The sequence below is a fragment of the Brachionichthys hirsutus genome, chromosome 12 (genome assembly GCF_040956055.1).
Source record: "Brachionichthys hirsutus isolate HB-005 chromosome 12, CSIRO-AGI_Bhir_v1, whole genome shotgun sequence".
Classification (NCBI taxonomy): domain Eukaryota; kingdom Metazoa; phylum Chordata; class Actinopteri; order Lophiiformes; family Brachionichthyidae; genus Brachionichthys; species Brachionichthys hirsutus.
Genome location: NC_090908.1, coordinates 6,252,942 through 6,276,671, shown reverse-complemented (window position 1 = coordinate 6,276,671; position 23,730 = coordinate 6,252,942). Strand labels below are relative to the sequence as shown.

The 23,730-nt window shown below is 40.5% G+C and overlaps 1 protein-coding gene across 1 annotated transcript; it reads left to right on the top strand.

The window, feature by feature from the left end:
• Window positions 1-1,659: 1,659 nt before the first annotated feature.
• kcnj3a (potassium inwardly rectifying channel subfamily J member 3a) lies at window positions 1,660-23,503 on the top strand. Its single transcript, XM_068746788.1, has 3 exons — window positions 1,660-2,337; window positions 3,164-3,380; window positions 22,908-23,503. Exons 1-3 carry the CDS (start codon window positions 1,660-1,662, stop codon window positions 23,501-23,503), a joined length of 1,491 nt encoding a protein of 496 aa, XP_068602889.1.
• The last annotated feature ends 227 nt before the right edge of the window (window positions 23,504-23,730 follow it).

Here is a 23,730-nt window from a genome sequence, read left to right as displayed (position 1 = left end):
GTGACCAACAGGAGGTTGAAATTGAGCACTTTACTTATTCATCCTCTGATATTTACTCTATCTGGGATGAAAACGATTGAATTTGCACTGATCTACAAAGTGTCTGGTTGCTGATACACCATGCCTCTAGCTAAATCTGGATGCTGTGAATAAAAAAAATATCAATAATCAAGAAATGATTGACGACTGCATCTTTAATCAGGGACGAATACGGCCAGAACAGGCTGATCGGGTTCATCGTGATGCCGAGAGGCGATGGAAAGAGAGAGGGGCGAGGGGTGCACAGAGATAAACGAGAGAGGTGTTGCTCATCCAGCATCGTGTGTGTTTGACAGGCAGCGTGTCAGCCTGGGTAGCTGCGATGTGGGCGTATTCCTCTGTGGCCATGATCTCAGTAATGTGAGCGCATTCTGAGCTGGTTGCAGCTCTTTGTCCCCCTGAGATCTGATACAGTTTGCCTTGAATGTCGGCAGCTTTCCTGCAGAACTAGTAACACCGTTGAGATGCGAAACATTCGTGATCTAAAGTGGGGCCATCAGTGGCTGGTGACCCAAATAAAGAAAAAAAAAAAAACCGAGATGCATTTGTAACATTGTAAATATCCACCACAGATGAGAGGGGTTTCTGGAATCTAAACATTTCCTGCAAAGAAAATGAGAAATATTTCAAGAGGCCTGATTATTCTATTGAGGCTAGACTGTGCCATCAAATGAACATCTTTGTGATATCTTAGATGCAGCTCCACTTATTTGATCACTTGTAAAAAAATAATAATAATAACGTCAAATCAGGAAATCCCTCTCTCCTCCTCCTCCTCCTCCTCCTCCTCCAAACTGTCTGTCTTTGTAGTACCACTAGGCAACAGTGAGCGCATCACTGGGAGCCTGGAAGTACGGAGGAGCTGCGCAGGGAAATCGAAGAGAAAGAGCATCTGGTGGAGGATCTCTCCCACGGAACCATGAGAATCCAGCCGACAGTCGTGTAAGCGAGCAGGAATCTGTGCCTGAAGGAAGCGCGACAGTCCGCGTGGATGCGCGCTGCCGAACATGACGACTGCGGGACAGTGATTTTCTTCCTGCGGCTCTTTACGTTTTACAATCTCATGCTTGGATGCAGTTCGTCTTTTATGAGCGCAGATCACAAAGGAAGGACTGGGAAGCGCATCAGCTCCACCGCAAGAGCGCACAGAAACATCGCGTCTCGTGTTCCAGTGGAAAAATCACGCAGAGATATTTGCGTTTAACGCGCCGTCGGAGGATTTTGAACTTTCGCGTGACAACTTATTCCGTGGGCACCTTTGTGAGCAGGTCGACAGCGCAGCATCCTCCACGGGCGATGCGTAATCCTCGACGCAGCGACTGATAAGCCTGTCAAACCTGGACTGCGGCTGGTGCGTTTGGATCCTGTGCGCCTCTTTTTTTTCTTTATATATGGCTTCTGTCTTCGTGAACTACTCAAACACTGTTGATGTTTCATGGCTGTAGAGCGCAGCGACATCGGTGCGTGGCGAAGAGGGACAGCGCACGACTAACTGGGAGACCAGACAGCGCACATTGCGCACGGGCACTGACGACCGCAGCAACTCCAAGCCGGACTCCCCCCCCCCCCCCCAACCATCACATCCTTTGGTAACTTCTTTCGCTGCCTGTCCATCATAGTATGTCTGCACTCCGAAAGAAATTTGGGGACGACTATCAGGTAGTGACCACCTCATCCAGCGGGTCTGGGTTCAATCAGCCGCCCCCAGAGAAGAAGCGGAAGCGGCAGCGGTTCGTGGACAAGAACGGGCGGTGCAACGTCCAGCATGGGAACCTGGGCGGGGAGACCAGCAGGTACCTCTCAGACTTGTTCACCACACTCGTAGACTTGAAATGGCGCTGGAACCTCTTCATCTTCATCCTCACCTACACCGTGGCCTGGCTCTTCATGGCCTCCATGTGGTGGTGCATCGCCTACATCAGAGGAGACCTCAACAGAGCGCACAATGACAAGTACACGCCGTGCGTGGCCAACGTCTACAACTTCCCCTCCGCCTTCCTCTTCTTCATAGAAACCGAGGCCACGATAGGATACGGTTATCGATACATCACAGACAAATGCCCCGAGGGGATCATTCTCTTTCTCTTTCAGTCGATCCTCGGGTCGATCGTCGATGCCTTTCTGATCGGCTGCATGTTCATCAAGATGTCTCAGCCCAAGAAGCGGGCCGAGACTCTGATGTTCAGCGAGCACGCAGCGATCTCCATGCGGGACGGGAAACTAACTCTCATGTTCAGGGTCGGCAACCTGCGCAACAGCCACATGGTCTCCGCGCAGATCCGCTGCAAATTGTTGAAAGTAAGTGAAGCTCCTTTCGGTCGGGAGGCAGCGATGCATTCATTGTTTGTCACGGTCCTGAAAGCTGCTGAAAGCCCCCCCCCCCCCCCACGCTGATACTGCAGCTTGTTCTGAACTGTGTATGAGGTCACCAAGCCTCGAATAGATTTAAGCAATTTATTAATCATTCTGCATTAAACTGACGACCAATAACAGCAATTAATCATTCATCACACCAGAGCACAGAAGGCCCTTCATCAATGTCACAAATGACATGCTATTAGAGGTGATGAGCTCTCCAACAGCGTGTTCTTTCATCAGTCCGCGTAGAATCACACATTCTTATTAAAACTATCGTTGAACGTTCACATAACCAGGTAGTTAACATGTGAAAGAAGTTACATGCTAAGTATATTTTGTATGTTAATCTTCAAAGCATATAGTAATCATACATGTAATTAAAAGTGTGTTATACCAAAAGTCACTGCAATCATATTGTAGCAAATGATCAAAACAACTTTAAAGACCCTACTTGTGTCTCGCTTCCATACGCCGACACAGCAGAATCATGATGCAATAATGAGAAATGTAATCATTTGATTTGATCCATGATTCATTTTAGGATCTCATGTGGTTCTGAATCAGACGCTGGGGGAGGGGGGGGGTGACAGATGCCTTCATTTAGATGTCATCCATGAAAATTATAGTATTTATAGTTATTCATCTGATAGGAGATTGTTGTTCTGATTGCACATGAACTATTATATGCCCACACAAACCTGGATATTACCCCTTCATGTTACCATCCAAGACCTCTGTCTTTGTTTCTTCCTGTGTGCTTCCTTAGTCTCGCCAGACGCCTGAAGGCGAGTTTCTTCCGCTGGACCAGTTGGAGTTGGACGTGGGCTTCAGCACCGGGGCAGACCAGCTCTTTCTCGTCTCACCACTCACGATCTGCCATGTGATTGACACCAAAAGCCCTTTCTATGACCTCTCCCAGAGGTCCATGCAAACCGAGCAGTTTGAAATTGTGGTAATACTAGAAGGAATAGTCGAGACTACAGGTGAGTAGCCAATGCTTACTGGCCGTCTACTCTAAATGACAGCCTGCCTGCTTTGCTGCATGTTCAGTATATGTTGAGGCGGCTGGCTGTGTGTCCAGGAGCCGAGGATGTTGTGTTGTGTTCAGCTGCAGCACAGCTCCTGAATGATACTGAAGTCTTTGCAGGTGTGAACAGCTGACACACAGGAGCTCGTCATTTTCACTTTTCTTTCATTCATTTGTGTTTCTGTGGCAACTTTCTTAGTTAGCGGTTGTTAGCAATCGCAGATCACGGCTCATTTATTTTATGTTACATGCATTAAAAACATTTATTGATACATGCTTTAAAACCCCTTCTGTGTTTGAGGACGTTTACGGCTTAATATGAATTCAAGTTACTGATAGACTATACCTATTGTGTGTGTGTGTTATTTTCTCATCTAAAACAATTTTCATTCATCCACCTTTGAGGCTGTACTGCACCTTTTGTAGCTGCTGTTTTCAGAGGGGATCATAATTTGCTTTCTAAAGTCCCCGTGGAATTGCAGAATTCCATTTGCTCAAGATGAATAATGCCCCAAGTAAAATTCTGCCACTGTGGTCATTTTAAAGTCAACCGTTTATTTGACACAGCTGATGTAGTGTGGAAGGAGCTCCTTCAGGGCTTGAGAGGGAACAGTTATAATAAGCCGGTTCTGGAAAAACAGCATGTGAAGATGTGACAGCGAGACGTACAGGCAGGCATCAATTAGCAAATATATTCCGTTTCCAATACGTAGTTGTGATAGTTATGTAGTGCTTGCTAAGTGGAGTCTATGTGAAGACGCAGTCTTCAGTTGATGACACGGTTCACATGGATGTTCATTTAGTATCTGTCGAGTCTGGCTTTTTTGTCCCATTAATGTCTGAATGTGTGATTATTTTCTACAGCTTTGTTGCTTCTTTATCGTAACTATTCATAAAGATAGTAACAAGTATAAAATGTGGCGTAACTGCAACATGCAGCTAAGTAACCCGAGCTTGTTGTTTCAGGAGTTTCAATTTGAATGTATGAAAATATTCAGCATTGCAAAGCGATCAAATTTTTTATTAGCTTGCAGTCATAGCAATGCAGCGACAGTGGCAGAAAGCATGTATTGTCATATCATCCTTATTTATAATCTCAGTTTTAATAGAACTACGTCGGAATTTTCCTCTCCTATTATTTTTTTTAACCCAGAAATGTATGCATTAGTGTTGTAATGTAAAAAACAATCTAATGGTTAAAGATTTATGTACAGTGAAAGTCTAAATCCTCAGACGCTTTCATTTCTGGCCAATGCAACTCTGTTTCCATGGCAACCTCTCCTTGAGTATTCAGGATTGCAGCACTGCACCTAAACTTAGGCTTTCATTCCTATGGTACAGGAATCATATCGCAATTTCGGTAAATAAACCAGGCAAACATGTGATGCTGAACATGAAATGAAATTGCTTAGCAGAGGCATCGTCTGATATTAAGGAGGAGTCCTTCTGAAATTTGAAAGCGCACATGGAGGCGTTACTGTACTATGAGGTGATCAGCAGAAATACTAAGATGCAGCATTTATGAGGCTTGTTGTTTCTGAGTGAAGAAGCTGCACAACATGCCAGATCTATGTTTTCTTGTTGTTCTGTCTGGAAAACTGCTGTCTGGAGGTAAAATACTCTCCCTCGGCACATTAAAGCTGCACAATCACTGAATCTGTGTCCTTTATGCTAGATAATAACAAAGTACTGCATAGCCTTTTTTGACAGTAGCCTTTTGTACACAGAGATCACAAAGAAAAACAACCTTATGAACCGACCTACCGGTAAGTTGCACCCAAGAGAATATTTTTTTATATTTTGCAAACCTCTCACAACCTCTAGTCTATATTATACATTGTACATAAGGCAAAAGCTGTTCCTCGTTGTCTTTGAATTGGAGCTCAACATTTTTTTTGATCACCACCTTAGTAAGATGCATATTCCAAATGAGGCATGTAGGATGCCTGGTCACAGCATTTATCCCTCTGGATTAATGCCAGCTGCGGCTTTGTGGTACTGACTTCGGTTTCTAATGCGGCTGTGGGAAGTTGTGCTGCTGAGGATAAATTGGCATTACATCACACTGTAAGCGACACAGTCTGACTGCTTACCTTGAATAACAGGCTAGATCAGAGACACACAATCGCTCACTACGACTGTAGTAACAAATTTTGGTTTAACTGCAGATTTAGTCTCTGACGATCAATTAACGATCGAAGAAGATTCGAATCGTGGATTCACACCCCAACAAGCTTGACAAGAGTTACTACAGGGGTGTAGAGATCAGTTTCCTCTATATAATTGACAATATAAATCTAATGAGTTAATTACATTAATAATAACAAAGGAGTCATACTGAACAGATCAATCTAGCAAAAGCAACGGCAAGCAGATGCTCACGTGTTCAACCACACAACTATAGCAGGCGCTATTTCAAACATGCACCTCGTGAAAAACACCTTGATATGGTTGATTTCTCAGTCACAATGTAGTGGTGTGTTCACTGCTGCATCATTTTCTCGCTTCCTTTCATGTCTTCAGCTTTTTACGTCTTTCTGTGTCTTACTTTGCTTTAATTGGTTCCTTATTTGGTGTAAACGTGTGGCTGTAAACTGTATTCCTATGTAATAGTGTCACTGCCCCATAATAAGAGGACACACCAGTTTGTCCTCATTATGCATAAACATGTTCACTTTCCCATCTCTCATTAAATCATCTTCTCATGGCATCAACGTTACATTTCCTGGATTTATTTCCATGTTATGAGGGCCAATGTTGAAAATGGTTCTCTGGTGTTGAGATGCTATCTTCAGTGTAGCTACATATAGCAGCTAGCCAGCCTCACTGTGCGATAACAAAATCAATCTGGGACATGCGGTTTATGGAGACTGCCTCTATAGAATTGTGTGGTCCATGTTACATTTGGTTCAAGCTCATGGGCCACATGAAATTTGACCCACAGGCCTTGAATTTGTGTGGTTACAGTGCAAATGTATGCGCCAGGCTCTGTGTGTGAACAATTCATCCCCTTGTTACTGTGTTTATGTAAATATTCATGTGCGTAACGTGCAGGCAGGACAGGTGTTCAGACAACAGATGCCTGCTGGAGTGACTCAAATTACAAAAATAGGATTAAAAAACATGACATGTTTATTGCTATGATGTTGCAATGCATGGTCTGTTTTTATGGACTAAAGCATTACATGTTGTGGTTATGCTTAAAGGACTTCATTTAAACATGAATAATACATTAGATTAATAAATTTAAATACACAAGTTCCCATAATGCCTTGCACCTGAAAATAATCATATTTTCCTTCTTCACAGTTTAGATGGACTACAAGTATAAAGTAGTATGTGGATTTGATGCCTCTAGAAAAACAAACTCAAAACACGAGTAATATGTACTTTCAATGCACATTTTAGGATGCAGTGTGTTTGAGGATGAGTTGCTCCATTAGGCTCTTGAACACCACACAGATTTCACCACCAGACGTCCAGTCAGGTCTGCATGGGGGTGCACAAAGAAGGCTTGAGTGACCGCTCACACTGTCCCACTCTGTTTGGGGCGGGACAACACTTTATTGGTCAACAGCTTGATAATTGCTGAGTCTCAATTCATGAACTTTTTTTATATACTACTAAGTATTAAATACTTTTTATTGATTTGTCCCTCGGAGGGCAATTTGGTTTACAGCAGTTACAGTCTAACTGTATACTACATGTGAGCAAATTCAGTAGTAGTGTCTGAAATATTGTCTGATTAAAAATGAACTGTTTAATGCATAGGAAATGGCACTTTGTTGGTAGTTACTGGTTTGTGTTGTTCTCCACTGTGTCGCCTCCGTGGTCAAGAGTTTTGCAAGCTTGTAAAGGCTCTTAAGCCTCACCCTTTTGTTTTATGTCTCCAAGATGACAACCCTTGAATTTGAGAAGTGTTCATTGTTCCAGACTTTTGAGCAATTTTGAGAATGCTACCCAGGTACTCACATACTGCATTTTGAAATACACTATATATATTGTTTCTTTAAGAGAAAGAATTTAGTTTTTGATTTGACTATGTTATGATGTGTGCCTTAAGCTGTGGGCCTTCTCACGATTTTATTATGTTCGCATAATGACAATAAAGTATCTTGAATCTTGAATTAGTATATATATTAATTATGGAAATATGCAATCTGAGACACATTTGTTTGTCAAATAAAATAACATCTAACTTCTGCCTGGCTTTGTAAAATGAAAAGCACAAGCATTTCTAATAACATTAATGATTGGTCTGTTCTACTGAAAGGCTTGGTAGTTACAAATATATTGATTTAGCTCAAGATTTAGATGAATAAAAGAAAAATCCCAGCAGAAACATAATTTTGATCCACTTCCCCATCCATAAGTGTTATTCGATTATTAGGAGCAGAGTCATCAAAAGAAACAGCTGATGGCACTAATTTTCCAGTCTGTTGCTGTCAAATCATTGCAGAAGAAGAGGGTGCAAAAGGATGATCTAATTTAATGTGTGCCAGTCAAATGTAAAACACTGGAAAACAATAAAGATTAAAAAGGATGAAAATATGACATTTAATGCAGGAAGATAACATTTTCCACATGGCTGCACTCGGCTCTGATACACCACAATTGTAGTAAATGCAGAGGATATTTAAACCTGCCTCGCATATCTCATCATGAATTATTTGCCTTGTCTTGTTTTGTCTGCTCTTTGCTGTATTTCTATCAAGATTTTTTTTAGATATACAGTATAGATTTTTTGGTGGATAGAAATGGACCCCATGTCATTGTTTGCAACCACCCAGAGCGGCTTATGTAATTAGCATTTATTTGACTATTTTAAACGCTGTTTTGGCTATCGTGACAGGTCAGCATGCTTTTTTTTGTGAATATGAAGTCTCAAAATATATAAAGTTTATAATGAATGTGTGAAAAACAATTTCAAAAGCACCACACAAAGCCAATCTGACTTTGACTCATCATCTGGTTCAGAACGGCTTACATGCAGCTTTAAATGATATCAGAAGATTAGATAAGTTCCCATTAACACCAGTAATGCTGCTCACCATTACAGAGGCTTAACTACCCAGCCTGAGGCAATCTGCTCATTAGTGAAAGTGATTCTCGAGAAACCAAAATAAACTATAGCTGCTAGTAACAGACATTTAGGTTCCCCCAACCATGAAACTAATCAGTGTATTGCAACTAAATGAATTCCAGGAGTTTGAGTGTTGGATTTGTGCAGGGTGCAGTTACACCACAACGCTCCCGCTGGCATGCTGCAGCTGGGCGGGGTACACAGAAGATTCAATGCACATTTATTTCATTTAAGATGAGGCCCTTTTTAGATTTGAGAAATCATAAGTAACAAAGATGAACAAGCTGATGATTTCTTTCACTGTGGAATTCATTTTCTTTACATAACAGAAGGAAGTCTCGTTGACTAATGGTATATCCCTGACATTTGTAAAGTGTTTGGGGCCTATCATGGCGGGAAAACACAGTGTTAAGTTATTCATCAGCTCTGCAAAGTGTTTTTAAATTCACTCTCCAGTTATGAAAAGCAATCATTCATAAACTCTATCATCACCATAAACCTCTTTCTCACTCTTTTCAGAATGATGTGACTTTTATGCAAATAGTGTGTGTGTGTGTGTGTGTGAACACATTCGCAGAGAAATTAAAAAAAATATCATATTTAGAAATATTCTGAGCAAAACAGTTTTTTCTTTAGGAATGTTGTAGGATTTCATAAAGTGTTCTTCATTGTGACACAGCACATTTCTACTGCAGGAAAACTCTCTCTGTCTTCTCTGACTAATAATCTGCACGCAAAAGATTTCACATCAAAAGTGCACATTGTATGGCAAAAATATTTTAGTAATGAGCAATTTATGCAAAAAAGACTGACGGTACTCTTTTCTTTTTGTTAAAGTCATGCATGTTTTCTTAGGTTTCAGTCAGCCCCCTCTGTTTCTTATTGCAATATAATAAAGGCAGACGATTTCAGCTGTGTGTGTGTTTGTGTGTGTGTGAGACAAGATGGTTTTTGTATTTATATTCATGGGATCTGGATCTGAAGATGTTTATTCTTGTGCATGATGGATCAGCTTTCCATAATTAATAGTTACCTTTATAGTTTTGCATTTTTTAAAAATATAGTAGAAAAGATTATGATTTAAATTCTTGTACATAGCTGCATCTTTAATTTCAATGATTAAATATATACATTTGTAATAACAAAAAGAAAATCAAATACCTGTGGACTACTATCAGCATATACTTTTTAGTTCAACAAATTCACATTAAAAATATATATTCCAAATGAAATTCAGTATTTTAGTAGCTTTGATGCAGATTCTGTCCAGTAGACAGCCAGTATAATTAATTGAAAACATCTATCGCCATTGATTGATTGATTAACTGGGCAGACGGCCATGGCCTGAGCTGTGTTTTATCCTCAGCAGCAGTAATTGAAATGAAAATGGAGAACTTTCTCTTGAGCTGGAGGCCTAATAGTTTCAATCATACGAGCAAGAGGCCGTAGCCCCGCTGGCACGGGTGAACTCTGCACAGCTGAGAACCAGCTGCGAAAGGCTTTGCTGTTCCCCTGATAAACTGACCATAATTCATTCAGAATAATTACACAGAGAGCATGTCCACCCCCTCTGGTGACACACTCCCTTCTACATCCCTGCAGGGTCAAAGGGTTAAAGTGGCTTCCGTGGGTAAGGCAAAAATGCAGATCAGGTAAGAGTAGGAGTTTCTAATTAAAACTGATATCCTTGGGCTGACAACTTAGGAGAGGAGTGTCTGTCCCTGCCGAGCTCGGCCTGCGACAAGCAAAGTGTTTTGTTACCTTACAGTTCTCTTGTTGAATTGCAGTCCATTCTTTTTGTTCGTCAAAGGCAGTATACGTGCATATTAAAAAGATCTCACAGGCTTGCCGACTTATTACATGTCAAAGTCTTCAGTGCATAAATATGTGAGGAATGGACACAGAATTATGAAGGTCTGTAGTATCTTGTGGAATGTATTATAATATTCCTGTAATGAGTACTAAGGTGTTGAATAAGGTTCCAGGGAAGTGTTGGTCCAACTAACGTCTTTATGTGTTTTCACCATGTCACTCGGCTAGATTCTGTTTTAGTTTGTTGCATATACTGTACACGTGGCTTATTTTCATTATTGCTCAGTGTTTTATGAAAATAACCAAAATATTACACACTGAAAATCTCCCTGAAGATGAGTCAACTCCTCAAACATTTTAAAACAAGGAATCAGAACTGTATAAACTCCACAGAGTTTAGTAGCAAGGCCATGTAATTTGATTAAATTGTAAAGGTGAACTGTACATACAGTAATTACACTGGGGATGAACTCTAAGAAAGGGCATATCAAGGAACCACCGATGCCACTGGATTCATTATCTCTTTTAGATTAACAGCACTGGCTTCCTGAGGGGGGGGCACCATAATTGTGTCTTTAGGGATTTGCCCAGTCCCTGTTGGATGGCAATAAATCATTGGTAGAAGAGGTTTGGCAGCAGACCTCGGATGGTTCTGTGTGAATAAGAAACGTATTCCCCAGCATTGCCTCAGCCTTGGTGTTATGCAACGTAGAGTTAAAAATAGTTGCCGAGGTCTCTGTTACCATTTTAGAATTGTTGTGCGTGTTATCATTATGAGCAGGGCACTATTTTTGTCAATTCAAAGCAAACTGTGCACTTATTTAAATATAGATACAGCATGGATTCTCAAGACAAGATGCTGCGTTGCAATAACTGAGGTGATGCTGTGACTGTACTAATTTAAAACGATATGAGGAAGGTCGTAATGTACGGTACTCACAGCGTCAGTCAATGATGTTGATTGTTGGAGCTACAACTGTCCATTGGGTTCAGGAGAACCATTCCTGCTGCCTGACATGCAAGAACACATGAACATGTTGTCTTCTCTGGGGAGTCTCTTAATTTGTTATGTCACTCAGACATGCTTGAGCGTACAAGAATAATCTGCTCTCAGACTCAAGTGACAAACAAGCGATGGGAACTCTCCAGACAGTCAGTTGCCTCCCCTCAGCACCAGCTCAGTCTGAGATCTCTTAAGGTCTCTCTTGTCTTAACCTTTTCAGCTGTAACTCCTCTTCATGACTTACAGTTAATGCATTCAATAACCAAGATCAATTTGAGATTACGGCTCTCGGTCATTACTTTTTTCACAGAGGTTATGCCCTCGCTAATCTCTGTTTGTTTGCAGGATTTTACATTGTATTCTGCAAAATGTTGGATGGGTGGGGCACAGGCATGTGCAAAAACGCATTCAATTTTAATACAGATCCAGAGTGAAGGCCGATGTAAGATTATTAAAATAACTTTAATAATAGAACAACATCAGGGAAATTGATTACAAGAAATAAAGTGTTTTTGCTTCATATCATCCCAGCATAGTCTTGAACACATTTACTTACACATAAAATCTGCGCCGTAAAAAACAGTTTCAGGCAGTGTTTTCCACAAAGTGTCTGCACTAATTGTCTTAGTCAGAAGACAGGACTATCACTGAACCTGCGTGGCTCCAGCATTGTGTCTAAATGTGCAAGTCTGTCTTATTCAGCTTAGGTTGCTCTGCGTCTACAGGGCCAGTGTTGCATTTAGCAGGTTGGAAATTGAATTCCAATACGTGGGTACATCCTGGAACGGTGTCGACCAGGAGTTGTTTGCTGAACTCTGAGCTCCTTTGTATTTGCAGGACTGTGATTGACATGTCTGGCTACTACCGCACTTGGCCGAGATGGAAAGCCACTACGAATGCCATGTACATGATGTGTGCTGCACAGAGCATCTGCTCCAATGGTAGACTCCTCGCTGCCATGATCACATTGCAAAACGCTATTGAAGACGATGCCTCAGATTTGTTGCGCTTCAGTGGAAAGCTCATTGCTGCAATATGTGCAGACAACTTTGGGTGTTTTCTTCTTCTTCTGAACTTCCATCTGGAGGCGTTTTAAAGTGAAACGTCAATACACCAGGGGATGTCTTCTCAGACGTCGTGTTCTCTGCGGTTAACACGCAGCAATGTTTAGGTCAAACTTGGTGTCTTGATTAATTTGATTTAAATTTAACTGTGTTAAAGTTTCCAGATTAATTGCAAGCGTTAACACATTAATGTCGACAGCACTGGTTAAAGCCCACTCCATTTTAACTTCCACCAGGACTGGTGTTTATTTCTATTTAAAAACATTCGTTTTAAACTATAGACATTGTAACTGTATATGATCAAATACACTGTTGTAGTCAGAGATGATTGCTGCACTCAATATGAAATGAAGAGAGCCACTCGGAGTGATTGTCTTTATATTACCAATGGTGGTTAAAGGACATCCATTAATTGCTTTTTTACTTCACTGGTTCCCTTTAATGCGGTATTCAGAATTGCCTTCAGTCAGTCATGTACTCTCCTGGCTGTGTCAATGACCTATGTCCATATGTTTCTCTGGCCTTCCTGACACCCCACCATCTATGGAGAAGCTTGGCAGTCCCTGTTCCCATCCCCTCCCCTCTCTTCCCTTTCCAACTGCCTCCACACTCAAGCAATTGCCTCAGTATCCAAGCGTTCCCCTCCTCCACAGGAGTGCACTTCTCCTGCCTTTTCCCTCTGTCAGCTTCACCCTTGTTGTTCTCATTGCTCAGCCACGGCTGCATTGGCGTTATAAACATCAGATCTGCAAAACAACTGGAGGCCACCTTCTCAACCAGATCACACACCAAAACAGCTTTTAGCACAGGGAGGGGACTTAATTATCTCTTTGAAAAGTCAAACTGCGCAAACATGTCACAAAATGCTTGTGCGTTTTCCTACACTTTACCATTTGGTGCTGGTCACCATAGAAACAGATGATCAGACAGGACTTGGGGCTGCAATGACAGCGTCTGTATCAAAATAATTGAAATTTGTTCTGTATTTATGACGTTTAATTTAAAATGACTAACAAGACAAGACCAGCCAGCTAGGAAACCAAATTATTCAGTAAACAGACTGCCCAGCATCCTTACTGTATCCTCTTAGAATAAGAATAAGACTTAATGTTTAAAAAAAAAAAGTAAAAGAGGCCGATAATTAATTTAATTGGTTCTCGTCACAATCCTGCCTCCTAATGTAATGAATGGATTCCTGTGGATAGCCTTGGCCCCTGTGAGCGGATGAATCTTTGATGGCGTTGTCTGGTGGGATGCTGTGCATGCAGAGCCTCATGCTTGGTTATCTTTGCTGGCATTTTTCTCATCAGTAACACTTGAGCTGTTTCCACAGCAGTGATAGACTGTCGGAGGACTTTGCTGACAGCACTGCAGTGGGGAGTGAGTTTGTATTTCTGTGTGTGCAAGTGTGTGTGTGCGTGCGGTCATTTGTGTGAAAGAGAGTCAGACAGAGAGACACATAGAGATAGAGGTTTTTGTGAACCTTTTCCTTCAAGAAGAAGAAGAAGAAGAAGAAACTTTAGTATTTCCATTATACTGTACATATATACAGCAACAATACAAGATTGGAGTGGTTTGACTCAGTGACTTGTATTATTAGAATAATAGAATAATAATCAAACTAATTTATCTTTTTATACAGAGGTCAATTTTAATATTTGTGTTTGGTTTGCTTGGAGCCTGGGAGATGGTGATTCATAAAGGCACTGAATCTCTATCTCGATGGCGTCTCAATGGTCTGACAGAGCTGAGGAAGCAGAGACTTCTTTTCTCCGTCCCATGTACTCTGTCCCCAGCGTGTCAAATGCAGGCCTGCCGCTGAGTTCCTGACTGAACCAGCCTCCAAACGGATATGATCCTTCAGCTTTGACAACCTGGACAAGCTTCTTTTGGACGAAGACTTTGTCAATACTGCTCAGGTTTTTTTTTCCACCTGCTATCAAGAAACACTGGCAGGCTGACTTTGAGTACAATGCTTTTCTATTCCAGCCTCCAAAGAACCCATTTTATCTCTGCTGTCACTCCACTGAGTCCACAGCTGCTTCACTTTGTTACACCAGAGTAGCAGCCAACTCTGTGTTATCAAGGAAACATGCACTTATTTAGAGCTTCTCGCTGAGATGGCGTTTGGGTATCTAAATCTCATATTTTAGTTTTGACATGTCCTGCCTATAGTTTCCAACCGATAGAAGCAGCTGAGAGTTCATTGAAACACATATTATATATAACTCAATGCAGAATAATGGTATTTACATGTTTCTATATTTTAGCTGTCTATTATCTGCCTTTAACGAGCCATTTTCTATATTTTTCTTGAATTCCTGGATTCAGCTGCTTGGCGAATTTAAGAGATGAGGGACATCTGAAGGGATTTCACACTCGTGTTGGATTGTCCTGTCTGTCAACTGTATTCATAGTTGGAGACATAAAATGCAAAAGGTTATTTTTAAAATATTTTTAAAATATAATTACCATCTCTACTTGTTTTGAAACACTTCATATAACGTATTCTTTGAAGGAGTGGAGTTGGGGTGGGATCTTACCATTCTAAAATAACACCTGATTGACAGCAAAGAGAGAGCATCTTTAAATGTTGCAGGGGAAAAGGCCAAATGGCTGAATGATGCAGAGGAAACAGATGAACGAAAAGTAAAACTGAATCGTGACAACTGCGCAGGGAAAGTAGCCATGTAGCTGAATGACACATACAAGCAGCCAGTTTATAATGCAGAGCCGCGATGAAGCTAAACCACTATGCCAGGGAATTAGCTGTGAATTCCACTGCATTAAATAGGAATGGCTCCATTGATGCAGGGTAGTAGCCACAGTGGAGCAGGGACCTTCGGCATAATGATACTGGGGAGGAGGCCGATGTTTGAGCAGGTACAATGCTTAAGAGAGCAGAAAATTAAAATGAGAAAACAAGGGGAAAATTGACCCTCAGCGTTTCAGATCTTTGAGCTGCCGTGGATTATCACATCGGGAGCATGTCGGTGGAATATACGGAAGATGACCATCTGCCCCAGTGCTGAGGAGAAATGGAAGATTTCTTGTGTCGCTGTAGAGGTGGAACAAATTGAATGACCTGACCTGAATACTGCTAAGCTCATAAAAAGCATATGGAAAAAGCCTTTTTAGAGTAATAGTCAAACCAGGTTTATTCACTGGATTATCACCAGAGGTTAGAAAAGTGGTGATGCAGAATTACGAGAGAATCTGAAGTCTATGTAGTTCATGATGATGGAGCCTTGAGTTCCATAATTCTTCCACTTACATATGGTCTGACTTTAGACTGATTACTCTTGGTGATGGTGGAAGGGATAGAATTAAGGAACACAAATAAATCCACTGCACTCTCTTTTCAGAACACTGTGTATTTGTCAATTTTTGTTTGTCCATGTTATATGTTCACTGCGGTGTGCACAGCCCTCTACGGCGGTAAGCAGGTAATAAAACTAATAAATTATGAATAGGCTAGTCTGCCAAGAGGGCAGGTGACGGTCACAATCACTATAAGAATAAAATTGCATAGAACTCTAACAGTGACTGACGTTATGTACGTTGTCACTGCGGAGCACAAATGCAGACAAGGTATAGGATTACTCTAATGATGATGATGATGATGATGATGATGGTAACTGCTTCTTGCACTGCTGGACTCTAGATGTTTCCAAACTCTCTTAACATACATGTATCACTGAAACAGGAAGCCCGATGCGGTGTTCACGATCAGGAAAAAGGGAAGGAAAGCACTGAGAAATTCGTTTTAGTAGTATTTATCTTTCTGAAAGGATATACTCTGGGCATACTCTGGAAAAACCATGAATTAAAACGAGATAGGGCAGCATGGTGGCGCAGTGGGTTGCGCTGTTGCCTCACAGCAAGACGGTTCCAATTCCTATCTCAGTGAAGCTTGTATGTTCTCCCTGTGTCTGCATGGGTTGTCTTCGGGTATTCCTGCATCCCCCCACTCCCAAAAACCTGCAATTTAGGTGAATTGTTTACGCAAAATTGTTCGTAGGTGTGTGTGTGTGTATGTGAATGGGATAGGCTTCAGTAAACTCGCGAGCCGAATTTTGGAGAAGTGGTTAAGAAGATGAATGAATGAATATAATGAGATTAAAAGCCGCTTATCAAGTTATTACTGCAAAGATGGGAATTGGCATTACTGTATTGGAATGTAAATTGTGGGCCTCATGGGAATATGTAGGGGTCAAGCGTTGGTGACAGCATGTGGACTTGTGGAGCACAAACAGGAACTTCAAAAGAGCATTATGAAGATTTCAGTCCTGGGTTGACCATGTAAGGCAAATGTTAGATTGAGAAATGTAAATCACTGCTAATGTAATGTTTCTGATTAAAACAAGATTCTTCCCATAGCTAAGGTTAAGGTCAGCCATGATAAGCATCTAATTTGATTAATCTATGGGGGATGCACAGAGAAAAGTCTGTCTCTGTAATCTCGAAAGCTCTTGAAATTTACAAACGCTTCGGTCTAAGGGGAGAGTCGACTTAGCCTGAACCAGATGTATGTCTTTGCCTTTGAGTTTTTGATCTCAATCAAGTTGAGATAATTATTGTGAGAGGATTATGGGGCCTGCCTGGCAGCGCCACACTGATGGGAGGCGCCGACAAATGGTGCGATGCCTCTGTGGAGCACACTGCGTTCTAAGGGAGGAGGCTGGATTGAGGCAGGGTGGCGAGGTTTATGGACAGTGAGGCTAAAACATTATTTAGTGTCTGGAGCTGAGAATCAATAGTTTCGACCGATCTCACCCATTAATGCGTGGCGAACTAAAGTGGAAGAGCGACAGGGACTGCAGGTGGAGCTGAAATCTCCAAAATGGTTGGAATTGCAGGACAAGCCTGTATGGTAGATGCTAATGAGGGCTCCCGCCTTCTTTTTGCTGTGGTGTGTTTCCTGGTTTACTTATGACTGTGATGCAACTCTCCTGGCACGGCCTCCAGCTCCTGTACTGACGGGTGTACCAGTGAGGAGGCTGGTGTATTGCTGGTGCGATGAGGCTGGCCAGCATGTGAAGCTGAGACAGGCAGAGAGCTGCGGCTAGAAAAGCACCTCGGAGACTCACTTGAGAAATGAACAGCTCTCTCTCTCTCTTTCTGCGCTGGAAGCTAACTGGTGGAAGCCGTGTGGGTGCTTTTCCTTATGATATTAGACTACTGAGCTGTGTGTAGTTGCAGCTTGCTGCTTGAGGAGATTGGATTTTTAATAAGACATGCTTGTGGATCTTGCCAAACTGAAACAACAGCAGAGTGAGAGAGGGGATATTGAAAGTTTGCTAGCTTGCAGGTGATTGGCTTACAAGAGAATGTGACAGATTGTGATTGGACAAAAGGAAGATTCATTCATTTTCCAACCGCTTATTCCGTCATCCGGTCGCGGGCCAAGCTGGAGCCAATCTCAGCATTCAATGGGCGAGAGGCGGGGTACACCCTGGACGAGCCAAAAGGAAGATGAGGTATTAAAACATTTAATACTGGGAAACTGCTTGTGTTATACAGGACATGGAAATTACTGATGTCCATAATAACAAAATACTATTAATAATAATGAGTAAAAAAATATCTTGCAATTCTTAGACTGCTTCTGTTGATCATTTTGAAACACTGACAGAGGATAATTTGAACTGAGCCTTCAAAGAGCCTCAAATATTGAAGATCGGCATCATAAGAGACACTTAGCTGCAATATGTGCACAAATATATATTTTTTAATTGTAGGAGTAATTAAGCATTTCACTGGTCTAATTATAATATTTACTTTTTGCAAACCTTTAATAATGTTACTTAAACACATGCTTTGAATTCATAAAACTTCAATTTGAATTTCCATATTTGTTCATATGAGATACTAGATGTGTTGCGTTCTGGTGTTAGAGTGGTTGAAGATTCAAACATTGTAGGGACTAGTACATGTGTAGACGAAATAAACTGAGGCATCATGTGAACTTCCTTTGCTCCATTATTGTATATACTTTACTATACAGTTGTTAAATCTCTATAAAAAAGCAGAAATACTTCTGCATGGTTGTTGTGTTGAGAAATTTGATTTTATTGACAGAACAGAAGACAAGAACCAGTCTCTTGTTTTATATATATATATTATTATTTTTTTAACCTCTGCCAAGGAGGTTATGTTTGTGATGACGTTTGTCTGTCTCTTAGCAGGATTATGGAAAAACTGCTGGATGGATCTTGATAAACAAAAATCTGAAGATGGGTCTTGGGCTAATTTAGAGTCCTTTAAATTTTGAGAGCGATCAAGATACCTGTCTGGATAAAAATAAATAAATCTGGATTTCACCATTTACTTATAATGGAGGCTTTAAAAAACAATAATAATATCTTGTAAAATATGCATTCAATTCACTCACAAAAATCACAGCTATAAAGGGGTATGATTTGCACTATCATGCAAAATGTTAAATTTATTAAAAATATTAAACAGATTAAAAAAAAATCAGTTACAAATACAGTACTGCACTCTCTGAGTGCTTTTCTAGTTGTAGTATATTTTGGAAGCAAAGAAAAAATTAGATGTGTTGCTGTATTTATATAGTACATTTCCTTATTTGTATTGCAACTGGTACGACGGTGGAGTTATACGAAGGATTTGTCCTGATGAAGCTCTCTGTCAATGGAAAATCCTATTTTATACAGTTGGAATATTTAGTTATTCATAATTGATAGTTTTTTGTAAGGGTGAGTCTTTTGTTTTGTGTTGTCGGTGTAACTTTTGACCAAACTCAGCAGTGAATAGGTTTATGGCTGTCACATGCACACTTTCCTACAGTTTTGTTTCCATAGAAACACTGAATCCCTGGCAGGCGTGTATTTTAGAGTTACATAAGCCTCTACCAGAAATATAAAATACACACCGACATGGATGTTCTCATTATACTGGTTCCCTATTTTTAGGATTTATAATCAATGGCTGCAAAACTTACAAAAAGAGCTCTTGTTATTTCATCTGGATATTTTTAGCAAACATCATCGATTTAAAGTCCCTGTCTATTCTTCAACCTGAGTGTAAATATCCATCACAAATCGAACTGTGTTGTGACCTCGTGGTTCATTACCATTCCTGTGCCTATTAATACCGTGAGCCATATGAGTGTGGGCGTTGCAGAACAGCTGGTCTTTAACAACACATTTATACATGTGATGCAACCATGTCTATAATTATGTATGGCTCAAACATTAGTCCTTGAATAATGCATGAAATTAAATGTAAGATGTAGCAATGACCATTATTATGTCTAGTGCACAAATAGTACAGTTTAATTTGAACAGTCCAACTGATTAGAACAGCAAAATCAGGGATATTTTGTGCATGAATGTGTGTGTATCTTAGTGGTGGGGGGGTGGGGGGCAGGGTTCAAGGGCTTCAGAGTCATAGGGTCTTCTAGTAATTCATGAACTATCTGTAAGATTATCAACAGACCCTCTGTAGACTTTGTTGTCGCAACCTTTTGTCTTACTGCATTTCACTTTTTCCAACCTTGCATTCCCTCTTATTAGAGTCCTGCAAAATTGCTATTGACGTCTTACTGTAATCCTACAGTTAACAACACAGCCTTGCCTGTACTGTTCAACAAAGCAGATAGCGTGTTCTTCTAGTGCTAGGCAGCTATTACCAGAACCACAAACACAAAGTTTTTCAGTCCTCAGACCCAGGAGACGTAGATCCGCTGATGATCAAAACACGTATGTTTTGGCAGCTTTATTGACAATAATATTAGAATATTTCTAGTCACACTTAGCTCTCATATTTTCCATAAATTTGTCATAAGCTTTACTCTTTCATGTTCACAGCTGCTCATTTCTATATGCCTAAGGCTCTGGGACTCTAAAGCAATAGTGCAGAAGTAATACTTTGAATACCCTAATTGATGTTCAGGCTCTTGCACATCTGCAATTGTGTACGGAGCAGTTATCACTGAATTTTTTTACGACCTTGGGAATTTAGCAGGATCACAGATGCCTCTAGTTTCTGTAATGGCCACACAATCAGCAGCAGTGTCTCACTGCAGAGGGAGGCCCCCTCCTTAGTTTGGACTCAACTGTCACAGCTAGAACAGTATTAAGCTGGTAATTAAAAGATATGATAATAAATTACTGCAGTTGCTGATTTGCTCATGGATTTCAGCAAGCCTAAACGTGAGTGCCCCAAGCCATTCATCTATGCTGGAATAAGAGCTTTCAGGAATGATGGAATGAATTTTGTGTTTAGATGAGGTCGTCTCATCTTTACCAAGTAATGGATGGATGGATGGATGGATGGGTGGGAGAGTGAGTGAGTGGATGGATGAGTGAGTGAGTGAGTGGTAATTATAGACTTTATGTTCTCACTTTTTTACAAAATATAAGTTGTTTTTTCCAGTACTGTGGAAGTTCAGACATATGAAACATGTGCAAGCAGTGTGGTATGATGCAGACATAAGCAGCTCTAATCAGCTGGTGAATGCTGCTGGAGTATTCACTAGTATGTGTTAAAAAAACTGCATAGCATGTTTTGTTTATCATTAAATTGAACATCATGATTTAGCTAATTGCATTAAATTGCTTTTGAGGGTACGAGGGGAGCTTTTAAGCAAGGGTTTAATTCAGAGCCCCTTGAGAGGAAAACTGTATTCAGCGTATCATAATCTTCTAGAATTTGCAAAGCATAGTTACGGGTGCACACACAAGAACAGAATGCCAAATAGGATATTCTCTTTTAATTTCTAATCTCCAAATGACATAATTTAACACTTTTAAATTAACTGTCACACTCATTTAGGATATTTTCAAATTGAAAAAATAAATAAATATGTAACTGATTATTAATCTTACTTTTTGATTTTGGGAATAAATTAATTCCCTTTATTGAGTAAAAGAATAAGAGAAAACACGATTAAAAAGACGATACGAAAAGAGAATTATAAAATGAGGACATACGAGACTTTTTATTTTCCTTTAAAACTATCAGTAGTTTCACATCCTCTTGCAGGCTTTTCCAGTTTAGTGTCATTAATGAACGTATCGTCACCAAACGTTTTGAGGTAAAGGTAAGAGAGATCTGAGGGATCTGTTTGACTTGAAAACCAGGATATTTAGTGTAGTGTAGATAATTTAGTGTAACCAATACACCCAATTTGCTTTTTTTCTAGTTTACCAAAGCATTCAGTTTCTCTCTGTGGCTCAAACAGTTGGCCCTAAAATGGATCCCTGTGGAACTCCATAGGGAAATATCATATCATTTAGACAGCTAAGGAAACAAACACATTTTAGTGTTTGCAAAAATAAGAGGTTAAAAAGCTATTTGAAATGGGCTAGAATGTTCTCTTCATTTATTAGAAGGTGTGCTGTGACCAACAGTATCAAATGCAGTGCTCATTTCAAGTAACACATTATTGATATGAACGTTTTTTCCCATATTGTTCACTACTTTATTTAAGCAGGGCAGTTTTAGTGCTGCCATTTGTCCTAAAAACCAGATTAAAACATTTCTAATTAACTGTTTAAAAAGCACTTAGTGACAAAGAATTATTTCCTCCAAAAAGAAAAAAAGGGTCGCAAAGAACACTTGCATTTTTATACTGTGTTCAGCATCAACCAGGTTTTGAACATTGCATAAAACACCACTCTTTTGCGTGCTTGTTTAGCTGTGGTGGGGTTTTTGTCTTTGCTGCTGTAACCAACAATCAATTCTAATCTAATTTCAAATGATTCCATCTTCATCTATTGATATCATATAACTCTCCAGATGTATGATTCTATTTCAGAATAAGCATACATATGCTTATTTGTATACATAAATAAATATACAGTGAAGCAGCATAGTCCACGCAAAAATAAAGTGAGCCTAACACCAATGCATGAGACACTTCCATGATAAGAGTGACACTAATTGTGATTTTACATGTTGTGTTTTAAGGTCACTGTGTAATGTGACATTGTGTTGATGAATGTTGAACCTGCAATGTGCATGAAGTGTTTTGCTTGCTTTAGTGCATTTTGAAGGTGAGATCACTTGTACAGAGCTCCAGATTCATAAAGCTATTATATAAAACCAGAAATAATTAGCCACAACTCTAATTCTCAATAACTAAGATGTACTTTTGATTATTTTCAAATTAAGCTGACAATTACTCACAAACATTAAGTTTGAGAAGCCTGAAAAAAAAAAAATATTTAGCTTTTGATCTGGCTCTTTTATACAGTGAGTACTTGTTCATTAAGGCACTTTAGTTTGTTTGCTTTGTGAGCTGAAAATGGCATGTTGGTGCAGAATACCATATTGTTGATTCCAATGGATCCGTGCCAAACATATAATTAAATCATGCCTGTGTTTTTTTTTTTTAATACTTGAGTCATAAAACATTTAATTTTACAATGCTATTCTTCATTTTGTTGGGCTGCGGAAACACAACTTAGCCATCATGCTGAAGCAACATTGATCGTTGAAACAAACCTGACAATCATAATTTTTTCTGTTTTTGTCTTTTCTCGTTGACAGGGATGACATGCCAAGCAAGGACATCATACACTGAAGATGAGGTTCTGTGGGGACACCGCTTCTTTCCAGTCATCTCCTTGGAGGAGGGCTTCTTCAAGGTGGACTACTCTCAGTTCCATGCAACATTTGAGGTGCCCACTCCTCCGTATAGTGTGAAGGAGCAAGAGGAGGCTCTGCTCCTTTCCTCGCCCCTCCTGGCTCCGTCCCTGTGCAACAGTGGGGAGAAGAACAGCTCTTTGGACTGCTTGGAGACCCTGGAGGACAATGACAGCACCACCAAGCTGCCTACCAAGCTCCAGAAGATCACAGGGCGGGATGGTCTTCCCAAGAAGCTCCTCAGGATGAGCTCGACCACTTCAGAGATGACTTACAGCTTTGGAGATCTGCCCATGAAGCTGCAGCGAATCAGCTCTGTTCCAGGTGTCTCTGATGATAAACAGGCTGGGAAGGCCTTAAAGATCAACACAGAGCCGATGAGTAAATCTGTGGCAGACTTACCCCCGAAGCTGCAGCGACTGGCAGGGGGAGGAGGGGGCAGGATGGACGGACACCTGCCTCCCAAACTCAGAAAGATGAACTCAGATCGCTTTACATAAACAAGGCAACATATTTTAACTCTTGCCGTTCACCCTTTTCCTTACCTGAAGCTCTTCTACTATTCCTAATTTATTAACGGGAAAGATTCTTACATTAACAGAAATGCGGAATATGTGCACAGATACCTTATGTGAATTAGGGGGATGGAATTGAGCACATTTGTCCCTGGATGTAAGCGTACGAGCTATGATGAAAGACCTCTGATATTTTTTTTTAGGATGATGTA

What these genes read in the sequence shown, in the direction of transcription:
- kcnj3a (XM_068746788.1), top strand. Translation starts at nt 1,660, where the DNA reads ATGTCTGCACTCCGAAAGAAATTTGGGGACGACTATCAGGTAGTGACC. An exon ending in TCCGCTGCAAATTGTTGAAA is followed by an intron (nt 2,338 to 3,163) that starts GTAAGTGAAGCT and finishes GTGCTTCCTTAG; the next exon opens with TCTCGCCAGACGCCTGAAGG. An exon ending in AGGAATAGTCGAGACTACAG is followed by an intron (nt 3,381 to 22,907) that starts GTGAGTAGCCAA and finishes TCTCGTTGACAG; the next exon opens with GGATGACATGCCAAGCAAGG.